The sequence below is a fragment of the Prunus avium genome, chromosome 6 (assembly GCF_965620075.1).
Source record: "Prunus avium chromosome 6, drPruAviu1.hap1.1, whole genome shotgun sequence".
NCBI classification, from domain to species: Eukaryota; Viridiplantae; Streptophyta; class Magnoliopsida; order Rosales; family Rosaceae; genus Prunus; species Prunus avium.
In genome coordinates, this window is record NC_142289.1 from 34,635,849 (window position 1) to 34,654,577 (window position 18,729).

The 18,729-nt window shown below is 41.0% G+C and overlaps 1 protein-coding gene and 1 pseudogene across 2 annotated transcripts; one reads left to right on the forward strand and one right to left on the reverse strand.

The window, feature by feature from the left end:
- The first annotated feature begins 4,954 nt into the window (after positions 1 to 4,954).
- On the forward strand, positions 4,955 to 9,937 carry LOC110762659 (serine/threonine-protein kinase BSK5-like; annotated as a pseudogene).
- A 1,161-nt stretch (positions 9,938 to 11,098) lies between these two features.
- On the reverse strand, positions 11,099 to 13,337 carry TIM10 (Tim10/DDP family zinc finger protein). 2 transcript variants are annotated; one of them, XM_021964900.2, is made up of 6 exons: positions 13,169 to 13,337; positions 13,027 to 13,080; positions 12,571 to 12,623; positions 12,113 to 12,151; positions 11,913 to 11,982; positions 11,099 to 11,517 (listed from the first exon to the last, which is right to left on the reverse strand). In XM_021964900.2, the coding sequence occupies exons 2-6, from the start codon at positions 13,072 to 13,074 to the stop codon at positions 11,467 to 11,469; spliced, it is 261 nt and encodes an 86-aa protein (XP_021820592.1). In that variant the 5' UTR covers positions 13,075 to 13,080; positions 13,169 to 13,337; the 3' UTR covers positions 11,099 to 11,466. The 2 variants fall into 2 exon arrangements, with proteins under 2 accessions (XP_021820592.1, XP_088111444.1); XM_088255318.1 differs by lacking the exon at positions 13,169 to 13,337 and having other exon boundaries at positions 13,027 to 13,098.
- Positions 13,338 to 18,729: the final 5,392 nt, after the last annotated feature.

Below are 18,729 nucleotides of genomic sequence, written 5' to 3' on the forward strand. Positions count from 1 at the left end.
GTCATTATTGTCAAAGGAGGTGGGATTAGGTGTTTGTGTATTAATTATTATGTAAAGATATTTGTCTTTTTTTTCATAAATATGAGGCCTATTTTGATGTGTTTTTATATTTCCTCTTTTTTTCATAGTTCTCTATTTATATTTGTCTATATGTTTATGTCTCAATTTTTTTTTCTTTGTTCATAACTTCATAGTTCTCTTTTTTTTCTCATAAATATAAAGATATAGTTATACATCGGGCTTCATCGGGCCGGGCTTTTATGGGCGGGCCGGGCTGGGCTTCATCGGGCTTCATCGGGCCGGGCCTATGGGCCGGGCTGGGCTTCAAACACTCAAGCCCAAGCCCAGCCCAAGCCCAAGCGGGCCGGGCTTTCTCAAAGCCCATAACGGGCCGGGCCGGGCTTTTTTTCGATGGGCCGGGCGGGCCCCCGTAAGCCCATGAGCCCGCGGGCCAAATGATGAGCCCTATCCTGACTGGTGGGAAGCTTTCCAGGAGAAGAAAACACGAGATGCTCGTGAGGCTTGGGAGCACCATGGTGATTGGGTATGTCGCCCCACCACTTCCGGCCGCTGATATGAGTGGTTCCTTACCCATGTCGTCCTCAACTCTCATCTCTCGTCAGTCTGCTACTTCTTATTCTCCTTGTATTACTTCAGTGGTTGATCCTGCTCTTACTCAGAACCTAAGTAATATGGGTTTCACCTTACTTGCTATTGAGTCTCAACTTGACCCCAGAAAGATTATTGATTCGGGTGCCATAGATCACATGACATATGATCCATCTCTTTTACAAAGTCATACTACTCCCCACCGTTCGAGTGTGACTAATGCCAATGGTGTTGCCTACCCTGTTACTAGCTCCGGCATTGTTGACTTGACTCCTTCTTTATCTTTGGAGCATACTTTATTAGTTCATGCACTGTCCAATAATCTACTTTATGTCCCTCAAATGATTGAGTAGTTAAATTGTCTTGTATTAATATATCCTCTCTTCTTTTTTTTGTCTTGTTCAGGATATCAGCAGCCAAGAGATTATTGGTCGTGGTACTAAGAATGAGGGCTCTACTATGTGGATGATGTTTGCACCGAGAAGGTTTTATTTGTCAAGGGTTCTGCTTGCAATAAAGAGAATCATATTTGGTTATGGCATCACCGCCTAGGGCATTCTTCTTTTGGATATTTGAAACATTTAATTCAGTCGCTATTTTCTGGTTGTCAAACTTCTGATTTTAAGTGTGATACTTGTATTTTTTCTAAAAGCCATCGTGCTACTTATCCTTTGAGTGCCAATAACACTTATGTTCCATTTATGTTGGTGCATATTGATGTTTGGGGTCCTTCCCTTGTATCTACTCATTCGAGCTATTAGTGGTTTGTCATTTTTGTGGATGATTGCACTCGGATGACCTGGTTGTATTTAATGAAACACAAAGTGATGTTTATGATAGTTTCCGTGTGTTTCATAAAATGATTCAAACTCAATTTTCTGCTACTTTGAAAGTTGTTCATTTTGATAATTGAGGGAAATATGTCAATCAGTTGTTATAGGCTTATTTTCAGGATCATGGTATTATGCATGAGACAATGTGTCCGCAGACCCCTCAACAAAATGGTGTTGCAGAACAGAAAAACCGACAGATTCTGGAAATCACATGTGCTAGCCTCATTGGTACTCATATGAGGCCCCTCTATTGGGAAGATGTTATCACATCTGGCGTTTATCTCCTTAATCGGGTTCCTACTAGTGTGTTGTAGTTTAAAACACCTTTGGAGAAGCTTTCTGGCTATGTTACCCTTCATTCTACTGTGACTCTAACACCATGCGTGTTTGGTTGCACTATGTTTGTTCATCTTCCTAAGACCCATCGTACTAAGTTGGATCCTTGTGCTTTGAAGTGTGTATTTCTTGGCTATTCTCCTCACCAGAAAGGCTACCGATGCTATCATCCACTGTCCCACCAGTCTTATCTCTCATGAATGTTTCTTTCTCTGAACAAGAGATGCACTTTGCTACTCCTGTCTCTAATTCCTCTATTTAGGGGGAGATTCTTGGTGTTGAAGAGTTCAATTGGATGGTTTTATTCCTTGATTCAGTAGACCTAGCATCACACACATGAGGAGTCTCTACAGGTGGTACTCCGATTGAATCGAATCATCCAACACTGGAAGATCTTGTGCCTGCGACACTGTCTGAGGTGCCGCACCCTGAGCCAGCAAGTGGTGATGTGGTCTATTCTTTCCCCCTTCTACTCCTACTATACCTGACCAAGAAATCTCTTCTGCTGATACGCCTGAAATAAGTATAGAAAAACATATTATTAATACTCATGTTGATATGCCTATTGTGTCAAGTGACAGTGACAAGTTTTAGCTACCATCAAGGAGTACCCGTGGGAAGCCTCCAAATAGATATTCACCTGATACATTTAAGACAGTGAAATACCCTATTGCGAACTATATGTCAACTCACAGGTTATCACTTGCTTGTCAAGCCTTTGTGAGTCAGATGTCAGCAATAAATATTCCCACAAAGGTGTAGGAGGCTTTGTCATATTCTAAGTGGGCTGATGAAATGACTGAAGAAATGAAAGTGCTTGAAAAAAAATATTAGACATGGGATTTAGTGTCATTGCCAGAAGGAAAAAAACCAGTAGGGTGCCGATAGGTATACACTGTGAAACACAAGCCAAATGGTACAATTGACAGGTACAAAGACAGATTGGTTGCAAGGGGATATACTCTTAAGTATGGTATTGATTATGAGGAGACTTTTGCACCTGTCACAAAAATCAATACTATACGCGTCTAATGTCTTTGGCTACAAACTTAGATTGGCCTCTGTAGTAGTATGATGTGAAGAATATTTTTTTAATGGTGATTTATGTGAAGAAGTGTATATGAGTATGCCTCATGGTTACAGTATTGCTGGACAAACAGACATTGTGTGCAAGTTAAAAAAGGCCTTATATGGATTGATGCCAAACGAAGTTTATATGTTGGAATTTTCTGATACAAGAGACATTGAATTCTAAGAAGCATGGGGATGCTGCATTTCGAGCTAAGGATTTTGCTACCGCGATGGATTCTTACATAGAAGTAAGTCACAAATTTAGAAATACAAAGTTTGCATGTCACAAGTTCTTTCATCTAAATCCAAATACATATTCATCTAGACTTAAGTTAGACAAAGTTATTAGTAGTGGGGTTACAAGAATTTATACTTTGTCTTCTTGAACATAGAACTCTATGACTTATCAGATAACCTCACACGATTAGAAATTATAATTCCCTAGGAAAGCCTACTACTATGCATATGACAGATAGAGAGTAGAATTGCGTACACTTTTCATCTTACTCCTCGGTGGATCTTGTTGCTCTTCATTGCAGTTCATTGCTGGCGGGACGATGATACCGCCAACTATGTTTGCTATGCTTATGTTGATGATGGCACAAGAAGCTCTTGGAGAAGCTATGTGTGGGAGCGCTTTTCGTCCCACAAGAATATTTGATTGAAATATCCCCCTTTCTTCTTTGCCGCCTCTTTTTCCCTGCAAAACAAATCCGATAAGAGGACCACACCCAGGGGGTGTTGGCCAAAGGCCCTCCGATGCCTAAGTTAGTTCAAGTGTTTTGTAAGAAAGCACTAGCTAAATAGGGTACGGAGATATATATGTAAGGTGTAAACCGGGTGGCCGGAGCCGTGAGTGGTGGCTGGAGCCTTGTGAAAAAGGGAAAGAGAGTATGGCGGCTAGGGTTTGTGAGGGATAATCTCTACAGAGTTTCAGTAGGAATTTAGACGTGCCTCAACCCTTGTGTGTAGCCATCTATTTATAGGGGCCTCGGAGGCTAGGGTTTCAGAGGAATAATTCCGTAGATGGAAATGAATTATTCCTTCCTGATTTGGCGAGATTTGACTAATTAGGGATTTGATTTATTTGATTTAAATCAAATCCCTAATTGTGGTAGGAATCAAATCAATCCCAACTTAATTAGGCAACTCCCAATTAAATTGAGTAACTCCCAATTAGGTCAAATAATCCCCAAATGGAAGGAATTATCTGATATAGGGTTTTGATTTAATTCGGTTCCCACACTATGCAAGCCCTAGTAATAAACCCTGAATGGCCAACTGCCTTCTATCTTCAAGCAGCTGCCCTAAAGAGCCTAGGGATGGATAATGATGCGCAGGAAACTCTAAATGATGGAGCGTCGTTGGAAGTCAACAAAAAATAAAAGCTGAAACTGTATAGGTGTTTTTCCCTCTTCTTTCATTTACAATTGTATCTAGCTTTTTCCATCTTCCCACTTTGACATTTGAGTTCTGCTCTGCAGCAACAGGAGGATTAATTGTAACAGTCTTTATGTTGGTCTTGGTGTATCTTTTTAATTATTTTGATCTATACAAGTAAAAAATTATTGTTTGTTTGCTCTGCTGTGTTATATTTGATTTAGATTTTTGAGTTTGTATCATGTAAAATGTCCTTTGGATCATAAATATTATTGGATTATAAATTAAAACAGGGGCTTTGAAATGAATAATAGGTGGTTTATGATGCATCAACATGCTTTCTTTATCATTTGACATTCCCATGGTAGAAGATGGCTCATGGGGAATAAGAAAGAAATATAAAACTGAAAATTTGATGGTAATACAATGGAAACTTCCCTGGTTGACTTTGAGAGTCTTGACCCCGCTGGATGGTAAAGAAGGCCATATATATGATCCTTCCTTCCGCGTCTAATTGTCCCCTGACCGACTTCATTGTTTCCTGCATGTAATTTGATGTATGACTTAAAATCTTTTTAAAGTAATGGTGACCATGAATTTCCCCTCTTGAAGTCTCCTAGTACTACCCGGGAAAGTGGTTCAAAACTCTCTAGAAGCACAACTCAACTTTTTAGACACAAACATTCATGCACACAATTCAGCTAGGTTTCAAGCTCTCTCTCTCTCTCTCTCTCTCTCTCTCTCTCTCTCTCTCTGACTTGGTTTTATCAGATACTATTAATGGGAACCAGATTCTGTCTTTGCTTCCGCCCGTCCAATAATATCAATGAATTCTCGGACATAGGTGAGATTTTCAATTTTTTGTATTGTTGTTTTTGTTCGTTTGAATGTTGTTTTCCCTTACTTTCCCGAGAAAGTTTTGCATACTTTTTTCTTTTCTGAAATGCAGAGGCCGGGAACGAAAACGAAAAGAACTCACTGTCTGTGTTCAGCTTGGACCAACTAAGAGCTGCCACATCAGGATTCTCGTCCCATAATGTTGTCTCTGAGCATGCAGAGAAAGCTCCCAATGTGGTCTACAAAGGGAAGCTGGAAGACAGCCGTTTGATCGCCGTTAAGCGCTTCACCTTCTCCGCTTGGCCGGATTCCCGCCCATTTCTTGTGCGCACATTGACAGTTAGCTAAATTTACTTCTTCATTTTCTTTTTAATAAACAAATCTATATGTGGTGGGTTTGGTGTTGCATTCCTAAAAGGACACAAATTAATGTGCAAACAACCAATTAAAAATATCCGCAAGTGCACGAATCTATTGAGGTATAGATTATGTAAGTACGGGGTCGATCCCACGAAGAACTTGTCGGCTTCCTATAAGTTCTAATTTGAGTACGTAAAGAACACTAATTTAACACACCACAAATGCACAAATGCAAATTGGAAACTAAAAATGAGTAAAGAAATGTAAAAGAAATGAAACAACACAAGAAACCAAAGAAAAACAGAAACAGCACTTTCTATCACCCTTTTATCACCTGTGAACAATGCCGTGAACAGTGAAAATGAACAATGCGAAGAAGACACACAACAATTACGGAAACAAATAAAATTCAGTAAACAAGACACACAACGTATCAAACACGCAACTCACACACACATTTGGTGGGGGGGGGGGGGGGGGGTTTGGTTTGGTTCAAGTGACCTATTTCTATTGCATGAAAGTAAATGGACTTTGAATTTAAATGAGAATGGCAGAGATGAGTTATCAAAATGTGAAAGTACCAAGTAACAAACACTAGGGTTTCGGAATCCACCCTAAACAATTCTACCCATGTTCATGGATACTCAAGTGATGAACTCTAAACGTGTTGATGAAGATGTTCGCAATCAAGATCATGGGTCGTGGCTCAAGACGCATTGATTCTCTCTAATATACGTAAAGTGCATGGTTCGTGCTACAATACTTGTGCCCTCCCCATAACCGAACCTAGGTATGGTTCGTACTTCGATTCAATTACAAGGAAAACCCATTAAGTTCAAAGAGAATATGAACATCACAAGAATCCTAATAGCATGGTGTTTACATTAGGTATTCAAGAAACCAATTCACATTGATGGTTCTTACTCCATCCATTTATTGCTTAGGAAAACATGAAGATACACATAATCCCAACAACCTCAAGAAGCATGCTTTCAAAGATGGCCAACCAAGGAAAAACACACATCAAGGATAGATTAATTTGGTGAATTGGAATTCATCAACAATGTCTAGAAATTCATCCACTCAAGCATCAAAACAATAAGGTAATCATGTTTAGGGCTTCAACCTAAGCCCTAGCTATGGAGTTTAGTTGCTCATACTTATTCCAAATACAAACTCAAAATAAAATTAGAAAGAGTTTACAGATTTTGAGAAAATTGTGAAAGCTTCAAGGTCATCAATGGTGGAAGCTTTCTTCTCCACTTTGCTTGGCTGCACCTTGGCTTTTTCCTAGCTCCAAGCTCTCCAAAATCTGCTCCCAATGTGTAGAATATTAGAATGGATTCATTCCCCACGTTCAAGAAGCTCTCCCACTTCAGATTGCCTCCCAAATGCCTTTTTGCCCATCAATTCCAGCTCAAAGAAATAATATAAAACTCATGCTTTAGTTAAAGCCTTTGCCCTTGTCCCCTTTGCCATGATGAAGCCTTGTCTTCACAAAGATGCCAATTGCTTCAGAAAATATCTCATTTACTAAGGTAATTTCTTGTTACCAAGTGTTATGGTAACAAGAAGAATCAAGATGACACAATTGAGGTAAAAGCTGGCCAATTTCGGATTTCCAGAGCTATGGTAACATGCTGGATTGGTTGGATAGGCAATACTTGTCCAATGGAGCTCAAATTTGGATATGTTGTAGTCAACATCCATTGGAACAAGTTTCATGAAGATCTTCACCTCATCCGAGCACCAGAGCATGTTGATCCCAGGCCAAGAAGTTGACCTACGAAAATGAACAAAAACAGAATTTATAACCAATAATGCATTTTTAGCTCATTTTCATTCTAACCAAGGTAAAATCTAAGAAAACACAAAAAGGAAGTAAAAAGCTATAAAATGTCAAGAACTAACTCAAAATAATAGGTGAATAACATGAAAAATCATGTGTAAAAATGAACCGAACATTTGGTTATCTCTCTTATAGGAGGAAGCTAGAGCTGTGGGGAGGCTAAGCAACGAGCGTTTGGCGAATTTGATTGGGTGTTGCATTGAGGATGATAAGAGATTGCTTGTGGCTGAGTTCATGCCAAATGAAACTTTCTTCAAGCACCTTTTCCAGTGTAAGTTCCCCCCAAATCTTCAACTAAACTTATTTTGCTTTGTCTTATTTCGGTGTGAGTGGTGTGATGGTACGTGTTTTTGAAAATGGGATTTGACAACCCTCTGGTTTGTTAAGTTTGAGGAAACAGATCAAGAGAAGATAATATTATTTTGTTTTTCTGTTGGTATTGATATTGAGGTACTTGACCAAAAAAAAGATATTGAGGTAATTATAGGATGAAATTGGTACAAATTGGTGTAGGGGAGACTCAACCGATGAAATGGGCAATTGTTTGTGGCCCAAGCTTTAGAGTATTGCAGCAGCAAAGGGCAGGCATTGTACCATGATCTCAATGCTCATAGAGTCCTGTTAGATCAGGTAATTAATTGGACTCTTATACCCTTTCATTTCAACAAAATTTGTTAATCCTTTTTTGGACCTTACATTGAGCCAGCACTTGATTGACAGGATGGAAATCCCAGACTCTCTTGCTTTGGCCTTATGAAGAATAGTAAAGATGGCGAGAGCTTTACCAACTTGGCTTTCACCCCTCCAGAGTTCTTGAGGACAGGTAACTCATACCATCACTGCTTCAGCAAATGGAAAAACAGTTTTCTAATTCAATCTTATACTTGTCATGCATGAACTTTCGACATGTTGATCTACACGATCAATAGTATTGAGTTGAGCTAATTGTACATCTTTCTGTTTGGCATGCAGGAAGAGTGATACCAGAAAGTTTGGTTTACAGCTTTGGGACCCTGTTGCTCAATCTGCTCAGTGGCAGACATATCCCTCCAAGCCATGTAACTTTCCCTTCGTATGTTCGATTGAGATGCATTGTTGACCTGATATTTTGCTTGACATCTTATGGTCTATATATGTAACTTGTGTTTATAAAGGTGCTCTAAGTTAAGGCTATCTGATTGTGTCTCATTCTCAGCATTTCCTGATTAAGTAATTGGTTGCCAATTGTGGCTTCTGGTTAAGCTTCTAGCTAAGTAATGTTTAATTTTCTTTCTACAAGGCGCTTGACCTCATACGTGACAAGAATTTTTTGATGCTGATGGACTCATGCTTGGAAGGTCATTTCTCAAATGACGACGGTAATGAGATGGTGCGGTTAGCTTCACAATGTTTGCAGTACGAACCTCATAACAGGCCAGATTTTAAGTACATTGTGTCCGCACTTTTTCCTCTTCAAGAAAAAACTGAGGTATGCCCATCTTTATTTGTTATATGCTTTGAAATTTGATTTGTTTTAGGCTAAGCGGGAAATTGGTTACAATTAAGCTATGTCAATGGTTCAATTCTCTTCCATCGTAACCAAAAATTGATTTATATTTTCGAAATTTGAGTTGCATTACTTCTGCAATAGAAAGCCATGAAGGTATTATTCATCACACATAGTGGTTCGTAGCAGGTTCCATCATACGTTTTGATGGGTTTTCCACATGGAAATATTCCTCCAAAGCAGACAGTGTTGTCACCTCTAGGTGAAGCTTGCTCGAGATTAGATCTTGCTAGAATACATGAAATATTGCTGATGATTGGATACAAGGAAGATGAGGGGGCTCAAACTGAAGTTAGTGATCCTCATTTCTGATTTTTCCGTATTGTATATTTTGTGACATCTTCCAAGGGAGAAACAAAAGAGGAAAAAAAAAACTTGTTCTCTCTGTTTCCTAGCAAATTTTATTCTTTTACATTTATGAGTAAACTTTTTGTGTTGAATTTGTTTAATGCACTGCCCTTACTTTGGAGTTACCTGGCAGCTTTCTTTCCAAATGTGGACAGACCAAATGCAGGAAAGATTGAACTTTAAGAAACATGGGGATGCTGCATTTCGAGCAAAAGAATTTGCTAGTGCCATAGAATTTTACACAGAAGTAAGTCGGTACTCACTAATTTTTTTTTTGGGGTAAAAAATACTCACTAATTTAGAACTACAAAATTTGTTCGTCATCGTTGTGTCATCAAAATCACCACTTACACGATGTAATTTGCTCCTTCATCTAGTTATAGAATCATATTAGACTATATGATTAGTGTCGGGGTTACAAGAATTGAAGTTTTCTGTTCTGCAAACAAAAAGTTACGAGTTTCCACACATGATTTCATATGCTTATCATCTTACTCCGAGCCGGATTTCCTTTCTTCCTTCTCGTTGCAGTTCATTGATCGTGGGAGCATTGAATCAGGAACGTTGTTTGCTAGACGGTGCTTGTGTTACTTGATGAGTGATATGGCACAAGAAGCTCTTGGAGATGCTATGCAGGCTCTTGTACAACACCCTGAATGGCCAACTGCCTTCTATCTCCAAGCGGCTGCCCTGAAGAGCCTAGGATTGAATAATGATGCTGAGCAAACCTTAAAAGATGGCTCATCCTTGGAAGTCAAGGAAACATAAAATATGAAAGTGTAACAAAATCTTAAGAATGTTGTAACAAAATAAACACCTTTAGGTTTGAGTTTCAGCTCAATTAATAAACTACTGCTGCTGCTTGACATCGACATCAACAAACATATTGAAAATGTAGTAGATGAGTGGTTCGATGGGATAGTTTATTTCGTAACTAGGGTCTTCGATTGAAGGAAATACAGCGACAGATTTAGGGCCATTTGGAACATAAGAAAATCTAACAAAAACGTGCATAAGATATCTTTCAAAGTACAACCTCATATGAATATACAGAGAATTAATGCATTGGGAAAGCATGATAAAGAAAAATTAATATTAAAAAAAGGGTGCTTAAATTGCCTGGAATAGGGTACTTAGGATTTCTATGCTATAAGACCACTCCAAACCAGGAATGGGCAAAGGATGCAATTTTTTTTTAATTTCTTATTTTTCAAAGGAAGAAGAGAATAAGGCGGGAGAGGAAAAGAGACTTAGGGCTATATTGTTTAAAAAGTATGGCCGCGTGGTTGTACGTTTTAAATGTATTCGAATATTTAAATAGCTATACTGTTTTAAGAAAACAGAGATTTCTCAAAGACCCAGATACAAGAACAGTAGGATAAGATGTTAACAACAGGAACCACTTAATTTAAGGAAATGGGTTCCAAAACAGAAGAGAAAGCAACAAGAGATTGGGAACCAAAATAGGAAGCACAGGATTAACATCACCCCTAAGGCGTTTTCTTCTCATCCTCTTCCTAAAATTCTCTCTCCTCTGCTCATCAGTGTCATCACCCCACTGAGCTTCCTCAAAGCGTTAACAGGTATATTTGATAGCAAGTGTTACCATGTTGGCCCAAGTTAGGAGATTTGACCCATAGATCAACGCCTACAACAGCGACTGTAACCATTATAAACATGAATATATAATAGTTTGAAAGATATCTAATGCACGTTTTTGTTAGATTTTCTTATGTTCGTTTGTGTCCTGTGCTATGTTCAGGCAGCCATGATTAGATTTTCTTTCGTCCGTCTTAATGTAAAACGCACTTAGAAATGGCAATAGCAAGTATAATTTGATTGACTCTATCATGCATACGAGACCGTCGGAACGAATAGCAGGGACAAACATAACTTGGTACTAGTACATCATTCATTAAGGGGAGGAAGTGAACTCAAACAATGCAGCAAGTATATTAATAAACCAGAAAAACCCTTATCGCTCCTTTCAGTTCACAATGCTGCCGAAAAGGTAGAAGTACCCTAACATTTTATGCTGTAACCAAACAATTAAAAACAATGGCAGTTATTCAACAGAAAATTTGAAAAAAAATCCTCATTATGGATGCCCAATTCTATTATGAACCTAGTGCGGCATATGTTAAACTGTCCCTATTTCTTTCTTTGACCACAAAATGGAACCAGCTTATGACAATTTGTTAAAAAACAAAAAGGCATAACAATGTGAACAATTACAATCTCCACATCACCCCACCCAGCCAAGCACTGTAAATCCCAAATCAGATGAGGCATAAGTTTTACATTGGAGGCCGACCAGCACCAAGCAGCTGTCCAACTAGATTTGTTACCTGCAAACAACAAAAAATTCAAATATATGCACATTAAAATATTTATATAATAATACCACCATTTCTAAAATTATTATAAATAAAAAACACCATTCGCACAATTATAGTTTCAGCAGTAGCAAAATTGTTTATGAAGTAATATACGCAAGATTTATTAATTTTTATTCATTCAACCAAAAGCATCACTTGATAAAGGGCACTACTTAATTTATATAAAAAAAATTACTGTAAAAGAAAATTGCTATCCCAGTAGTTTTAAAATTTGACCAAAGAAATTATTTAGAGAACTTCACTGACAATAGATAAGACATTAAAATAGACGTAAGAAATCAAATGACTGAAAGAACAAGGAAACCATAGCACCAAATTCATAAGAAAACAGATTGATAACTTACATGCCAGTATTTTGAGACACAGCGATCAATGCAACTGTTTTCACCCATATTTAACTCAGCCTCCTTGTACCTGGATGATTTGACAAATTCAAATTCACTAACTTCAGTATTAAGAATAAAATGACCTAAAAGTAAAATGCCACACATCTTTCATACAGGTCCATAGAACATAAAAAGAGAAAAGAAAAGAGTTCTCATACTTCTTCTCAACGCACTTGTTGAAACATGTGTGGGTAAGCCTGAATATGAAAAAAAAAAAACAATCAAAATCATTAATGAAAACTGGATAACCACAACAGCTAAAGTATTAGAGATGGAAAATTGCATATACCAAATTTACATTCACAACCTAAATAGATGTGCTTAGCTAAGTGTATAACACAAGGTTACTATAATGCTCGCAGAATTACACAACAACACTAACAAGTCAGGTAGCTTTGGAAGTATCAATCATAAGCTTTTTTTTTTCTTTTGTGCACCACCGTATATGCTCACGAAGTATGAAAATAGAAGTGAAGCAGGCAAGCGCAAAGAATTGCTCTAACTACAGGAGCTGAGCTTGAAGAATTCAGATAATAAGCCTTGCAAAAACCCCACATTCCTTAAAAAACCACATTGGTATACCGTGACATCTAACAACACCACACGGAGAACTTACTTGTTAAACAACTCAACCCTGTACTCCATCTCCTTCTCTGCCATACCAAAAATCTGCAAAATTTGTGAAAAACAAACTTCAAGTCATTCCAAAACGTCAAGATTATTTCAAAAGCACCACTCTTACCACTTTTTGGACAATAATTCATAAGAAAAAGATTGTTAATCCATAAAAATGAACAACGTTGTTGCTTCCCAACTCCCAGGAAATGCCTTGGTTTCACTAAGGCTAAACCTGCCATCATTGACCATTTACAGACCATGACCAAATTTGGTTACACCCAAGTTTACAGAAGATGCAAGTTCTAAATACCCATTTAGCATCTGATCCATGAAATCCCCAAACTTGCCCCAAAATCCGATCTTTGGCACAAATAAAATTTCAATCTAATAATTCAATTGCTTGACACTGTCCAATAGGTAGAAACTAAAAGACAATGAAGCCAAGGGTGCTTACCTGTTCCTTGTCCACAGCCGTCGGCGCATTGTTAGGAGCAGCAGCCATTGGACCCTGAAAACCCCAAATAACTTAACACAGATTCCTTCAAAACCAAAACCAAAATGGGAAAAATTAGCGGAGAGGATTTCAGGAGTCTTACTCAGTGAGATGGAATTCAAAGTTGGCTGATTGGTAGCTCTAGATGTGGAGGATTTTGAAGAATCCGATTTGTAGGCAAGGCAGGAAAAATGAAAATCTTACCGGGGTATATGCACGATTTAGGGTTTTAGGAGCGAATCTGGGGTGTATATGAGATAGACGGGAGCGCAAACCAGTTATGTTGTGTAAAGCCCGAAAAACAGCGGATTACTGCCCCACTCTTTTTATGTTTGGTACTGAAGTAGTGGATAATTTCACAAAGGCCCTAAGGTGGGCAGGACCAGATAAATTTTTTATAACTTTACAAAAAGAAAAGCAGCCTTTTTTAATTTTTTGTTAAAGTAAGATTACCTTTTCGCTAATGTCAAGATAATTAAATTATCAAATGTCACGTTGCTATGGAGAGAGATGAATTTTCCTAATCATACTTGAATGCTTGATTTTTACATTTGTTGACACCATAACTGACCAAGCAACTAGAAAAAACTCTAAGCAAAGCAAGAGGAGTCCCACATCGGAAATCTACAAGAAGTGAAGACTCCCTCTCACCTATAAAAGCATACCACTCTCCACTTCAGAGGGGATTCGAAACTGAGCTGGGCTCCCTCTTCAGGACTCTCCTGTTAGTCTGGCCTTCGAGTCCTGGGTCTCCAGACCCGGGGACTTGACCTCTGGGCTCCAGACTCCTAACTTTGTACCTTAGGCCCTAGGCCTTCTTCCATTTATCTTTGGGTCGCCAAAGCCCAGCTCATGAGGCCCACCAACCAAGAACTTGGAAACTTGCGGGATCAAGCCCCTCATTCTTCTCGCCGAAGGACAAGCCCTTGCCGAAGCTTTGAAGGCCCAGCTCCAAGGACATGCCACAAGCTCAAATGTCCACAAGGTACCCAAATTCTTTAAATAATAATAAAAATTGTACATATGCATTCCTTCCCTTCGGCACCCTCGTGCCCAAGCCACTTCCTCTTGCGACATGCAAGCTTGGCACCTTCGGCACCCCATGCCCTCTGGCATTATTGCGACATGCAAGTCTTATGCCTTCGGCATCCTCATGCCCATCCACTTCCTCTTGCGACATGCAAGCTTGGCACCTTCGGCACCCCATGCCCTCTGGCATTATTGCGACATGCAAGTCTTATGCCTTCGGCATCCTCATGCCCAGCTACTTCCTCTTGCGACATGCAAGCTTAGCACCTTCGGCACCCTATGCCCTCCGGCATTATTGCGACAAGCAAGTCTTATGCCTTCGGCACCCTCGTGCCTAGCCACTTCCTCTTGCGACATGCAAGCTTGGCACCTTCGGCACCCCATGCCCTCTGGCATTATTGCGACATGCAAGTCTTATGCCTTCGGCATCCTCATGCCCAGCCACTTCTTCTTGCGACATGCAAGCTTGGCACCTTCGGCACCCCATGCCCTCTGGCATTATTGCGACATGCAAGTCTTATGCCTTCGGCATCCTCATGCCCAGCTACTTCCTCTTGCGACATGCAAGCTTAGCACCTTCGGCACCCCATGCCCTCCGGCATTATTGCGACAAGCAAGTCTTATGCCTTCGGCACCCTCGTGCCTAGCCACTTCCTCTTGCGACATGCAAGCTTGGCACCTTCGGCACCCCATGCCCTCTGGCATTATTGCGACATGCAAGTCTTATGCCTTCGGCATCCTCATGCCCAGCCACTTCCTCTTGCGACATGCAAGCTTGGCACCTTCGGCACCCCATGCCCTCTGGCATTATTGCGACATGCAAGTCTTATGCCTTCGGCATCCTCATGCCCAGCTACTTCCTCTTGCGACATGCAAGCTTAGCACCTTCGGCACCCCATGCCCTCCGGCATTATTGCGACAAGCAAGTCTTATGCCTTCGGCACCCTCGTGCCTAGCCACTTCCTCTTGCGACATGCAAGCTTGGCACCTTCGGCACCCCATGCCCTCCGGCATTTTATATTGCGACAAGCAAGTCTCATGCCTTCGGCACCCTCGTGCCTAGCCACTTCCTCTTGCGACATGCAAGCTTGGCACCTTCGGCACCCTATGCCCTTCGGCATTTTATATTGCGACATGCAAGTCTTGTGCCTTCGGCATCCTCGTGCCTAGCTCTTCCCCTTGCCACATGCAAGCTTGTTTCGCCTTCGGCACCCCCGTGCCTAGGCCCACCTTTGGCACCTCCATGCTTTGCAACATCCAAGCTTTGGCATCCCTTTGCCTAAGCTCACCTTCGGCACCCCTTTGCCTAAGCCCACCTTTGGCACCCCTGTGCCTAAGCTCACCCTCGGCGCCCCCATGCCTAAGCTCACCTTCGGCACCCCTTTGCCTAAGCCCACCTTTGGCACCCCTGTGCCTAAGCTCACCCTCGGCGCCCCCATGCCTAAGCTCACCTTCGGCACCCCCGTGCCTAGGCACATTGCCTTGCCACATGCAAGCTTTGTGTCACCTTTGGCATCTCATTTGCCTTCGGCACCCTCGTGCCTAGCTTCACCTTCGGCACCCCTTTGCCTAAGCCCACCTTTGGCACCCCCGTGCCTAAGCCCACCTTTGGCACCCCCGTGCCTAAGCCCACCTTTGGCACCCCCGTGCCTAAGCCCACCTTTGGCACCCCCGTGCCTAAGCCCACCTTTGGCACCCCCGTGCCTAAGCTCACCTTCGGCGCCCCCATGCCTAAGCTCACCTTCGGCACCCCTGGGCCTAGGCACAATGCCTTGTGACATGCGAGCTTGTGCGTTTGGCAAACCACTCTGCCTTCGGCACCCTTGTGCCTTTAGCATCCCCTTTGCCTTCGGCACCCCCGTGCCTAAACCCATCTCTTGCAACATGCCTTCAGCACCCCCATGCCTAAGCCCACATTCGGCACCCCGAGCCTAGGAACATTACCTTGCAACATGCAAAGCTTTGTATCGCCTTCGCCATCCCAACTCCAAAATTATGTCAGTATCCAAGGGACCTAGCCCCCTTCCGAAGGCTCAGCTCCAAAACAAACTCCTAAGGCCAAGCTGAGTACTTAGGCCTAGCCCTTGCCTAGCCCTATCTTGAGCAAAACAGGCTCAATAAAAGCCATAGATGGCCCTTACTGATCGGCACCTTGGTCCCCCGCCTAGCCCAACACTCAGGCCTAGCCAAATATGCAGCTTAGCTCCTTGCGAAGCCTAGCCTCCTTCCAAATTCCAAAACTCCCAGCCTCTGGACACTCATGCCAGCCCAAACTATAACTAGACTCCTTGCCAAAACCCTTGCGGCCCAGCCCTTGCTAAATGCCCAGGCTAAACCCACATGACCCGGCTCTTCCTAAAATGCCCGGCTCTCCTGTTGAAACATTAAGAGGCCAGCTCTTGATGTTGGCCCCAATTCCATGCCGAAGCCTCAAAAGCCAAGCCCGTGTGTGGGACTCTATTTTTCTCTCCACGCTCCCTACCGTTCGGCAAGGAAGCTAAACCCTCAAGCTTTGCTCCCTTACCGAAGCAAATGGCTGACCCAGCCACCAAAAAAAAAAAAAAAAAAAAAAAATTTGCACCTGCCGAACGGTAGGCAGTGAGGGAGCATTTGGCTGACCTAGCCACCCAAAAAAAAAAAAAAAAAAAAAAAAAAAAATTGCACCTGCCGAACGGTAGGCAACATGCAGAAGGAATTTGGGAAGTGAAAATGCCCACTTGGCTAGCTACTTGGCTGACCTAGCCACAAAACAAAAAAAACAAAAAAAAAAAAAAAAATTTGCACCTGCCGAACGGTAGGCAACATGCAGAAGGAATTTGGGAAGTGAAAATGCCCACTCGGCTAGCTACTTGGCTGACCTAGCCCTCAAAAAAAAAAAAAAATTTTGAACCTGCCGAAGGTGTCATGCATAATCAACTTGAGGAGGACTTGGCTCCTTGGCTCCAGCCAACCCACAAAAAAAAAAAAAAAAAAAAAAAAAAAAAACCTTCTCTCCCTCCAAACCACTTTGGTTTTTTTTTGCAACTTCTCTCCCTCCAAAGTTCTTCTTACCCGGGGACTTGGGGGACTGGGGATAGTGCACTATACGACTTGGAAGACAAACTACGGTGTTGCTCGGCCAGTGCACTTAAGATTACAAATCCCCAAGCAAGAAGTACCTTCTTACTCGCGAACTTGGGGCACTACTGTTGACACCATAACTGACCAAGCAACTAGAAGAAACTCTAAGCAAAGCAAGAGGAGTCCCACATCGGAAATCTACAAGAAGTGAAGACTCCCTCTCACCTATAAAAACATACCACTCTCCACTTCAGAGGGGATTCGAAACTGAGCTGGGCTCCCTCTTCAGGACTCTCTTGTTAGTCTGGCCTTCGAGTCCTGGGTCTCCAGACCCGGGGACTTGACCTCTGGGCTCCAGACTCCTAACTTTGTACCTTAGGCCCTAGGCCTTCTTCCATTTATCTTTGGGTCTAATCCCCTTGTACAAATGTAAACAATATCATAATGAGAACATATTCTCTGTGGACGTAGCCCATTCATTAAGGGTGAACCACATATATCTTGTCTTTTGTGTATTTATAAATTGGCCAAATCCTCACATACACGCAGAAGGTCCAAACCTTCACCCATCATCTATCACACCTCATCACTAAGTTGGACTCAATCTTGGCCCAACCATTTTGAGCATCAACAACATTCGTATTCCATGTTCGCTTCTCACATTCTTCAATATCACTTGTATGAAAAATTAAATTAAATTTTGCATATGTCTAATTTAGGGATATAATTACTTGTAAAGTCAAGTATTAGTTATGTTTTGCATATTTCTAGTTTAGAGTATAAACAAATTTTGTTTTTAATTCCTTCAATTGGTTCCAACATTGGAATTTTCTATGAATTTCTTTCGGCCCTCCATGTAACCGAAAAAAAAAGAAAAAGAAAAAAAGGATGATGCAGAGAGTGGAGAGCATGAAAATTTGCTGTGAAAGAAATATCAAAAGTTAGAAAAACAAAAATTGGGATGCCTACACCAAAAGTCTAAGGTCAAGTAGTTACCTACCCCAAAAGTCTGCTTCAATTGCACTCCAGAGAAAAACTTTCTAATGTTCCTTGTCATTTTGTTAGGAATAACAGTTTGTAGAACAGCCTTGAAGTTTCTAATCCATCTAACTGAAAGTGATATTTTGATCTTCTCTAACCTCACCTTTTAATGAAAATTCATATATAATCCAACAAAAGATGAATTCAAAAATGCATGAACAAAGACTTGTGCAGAAATGATAAACACAAGGTGAAACATATAATACTTCAAACATGAAATTATCAATCTCAAACAGTTGATTGAAGGTAGCCATAGCATTTGAATGAACCGAAAATTTTGAATCGATGGCATTCATGCTGGTAACGTGCGTATTACAAGGAACATTAAGAAACTAGACACTGTAATTAACCTTTTCAATGAATGAAGAAGCCATATCAGATAACAGCCTTTCATTCGCAGGCGTCATGACTTATTGGTACTAGGGCATTATGAGCATCTCTGCGAAATTTTTCCATACAGATGAGTCCGTACCTAAACAGATATGACTTACATTCACAAAATATTAGCCAGACAATATTCCCTGAGTTCACAAT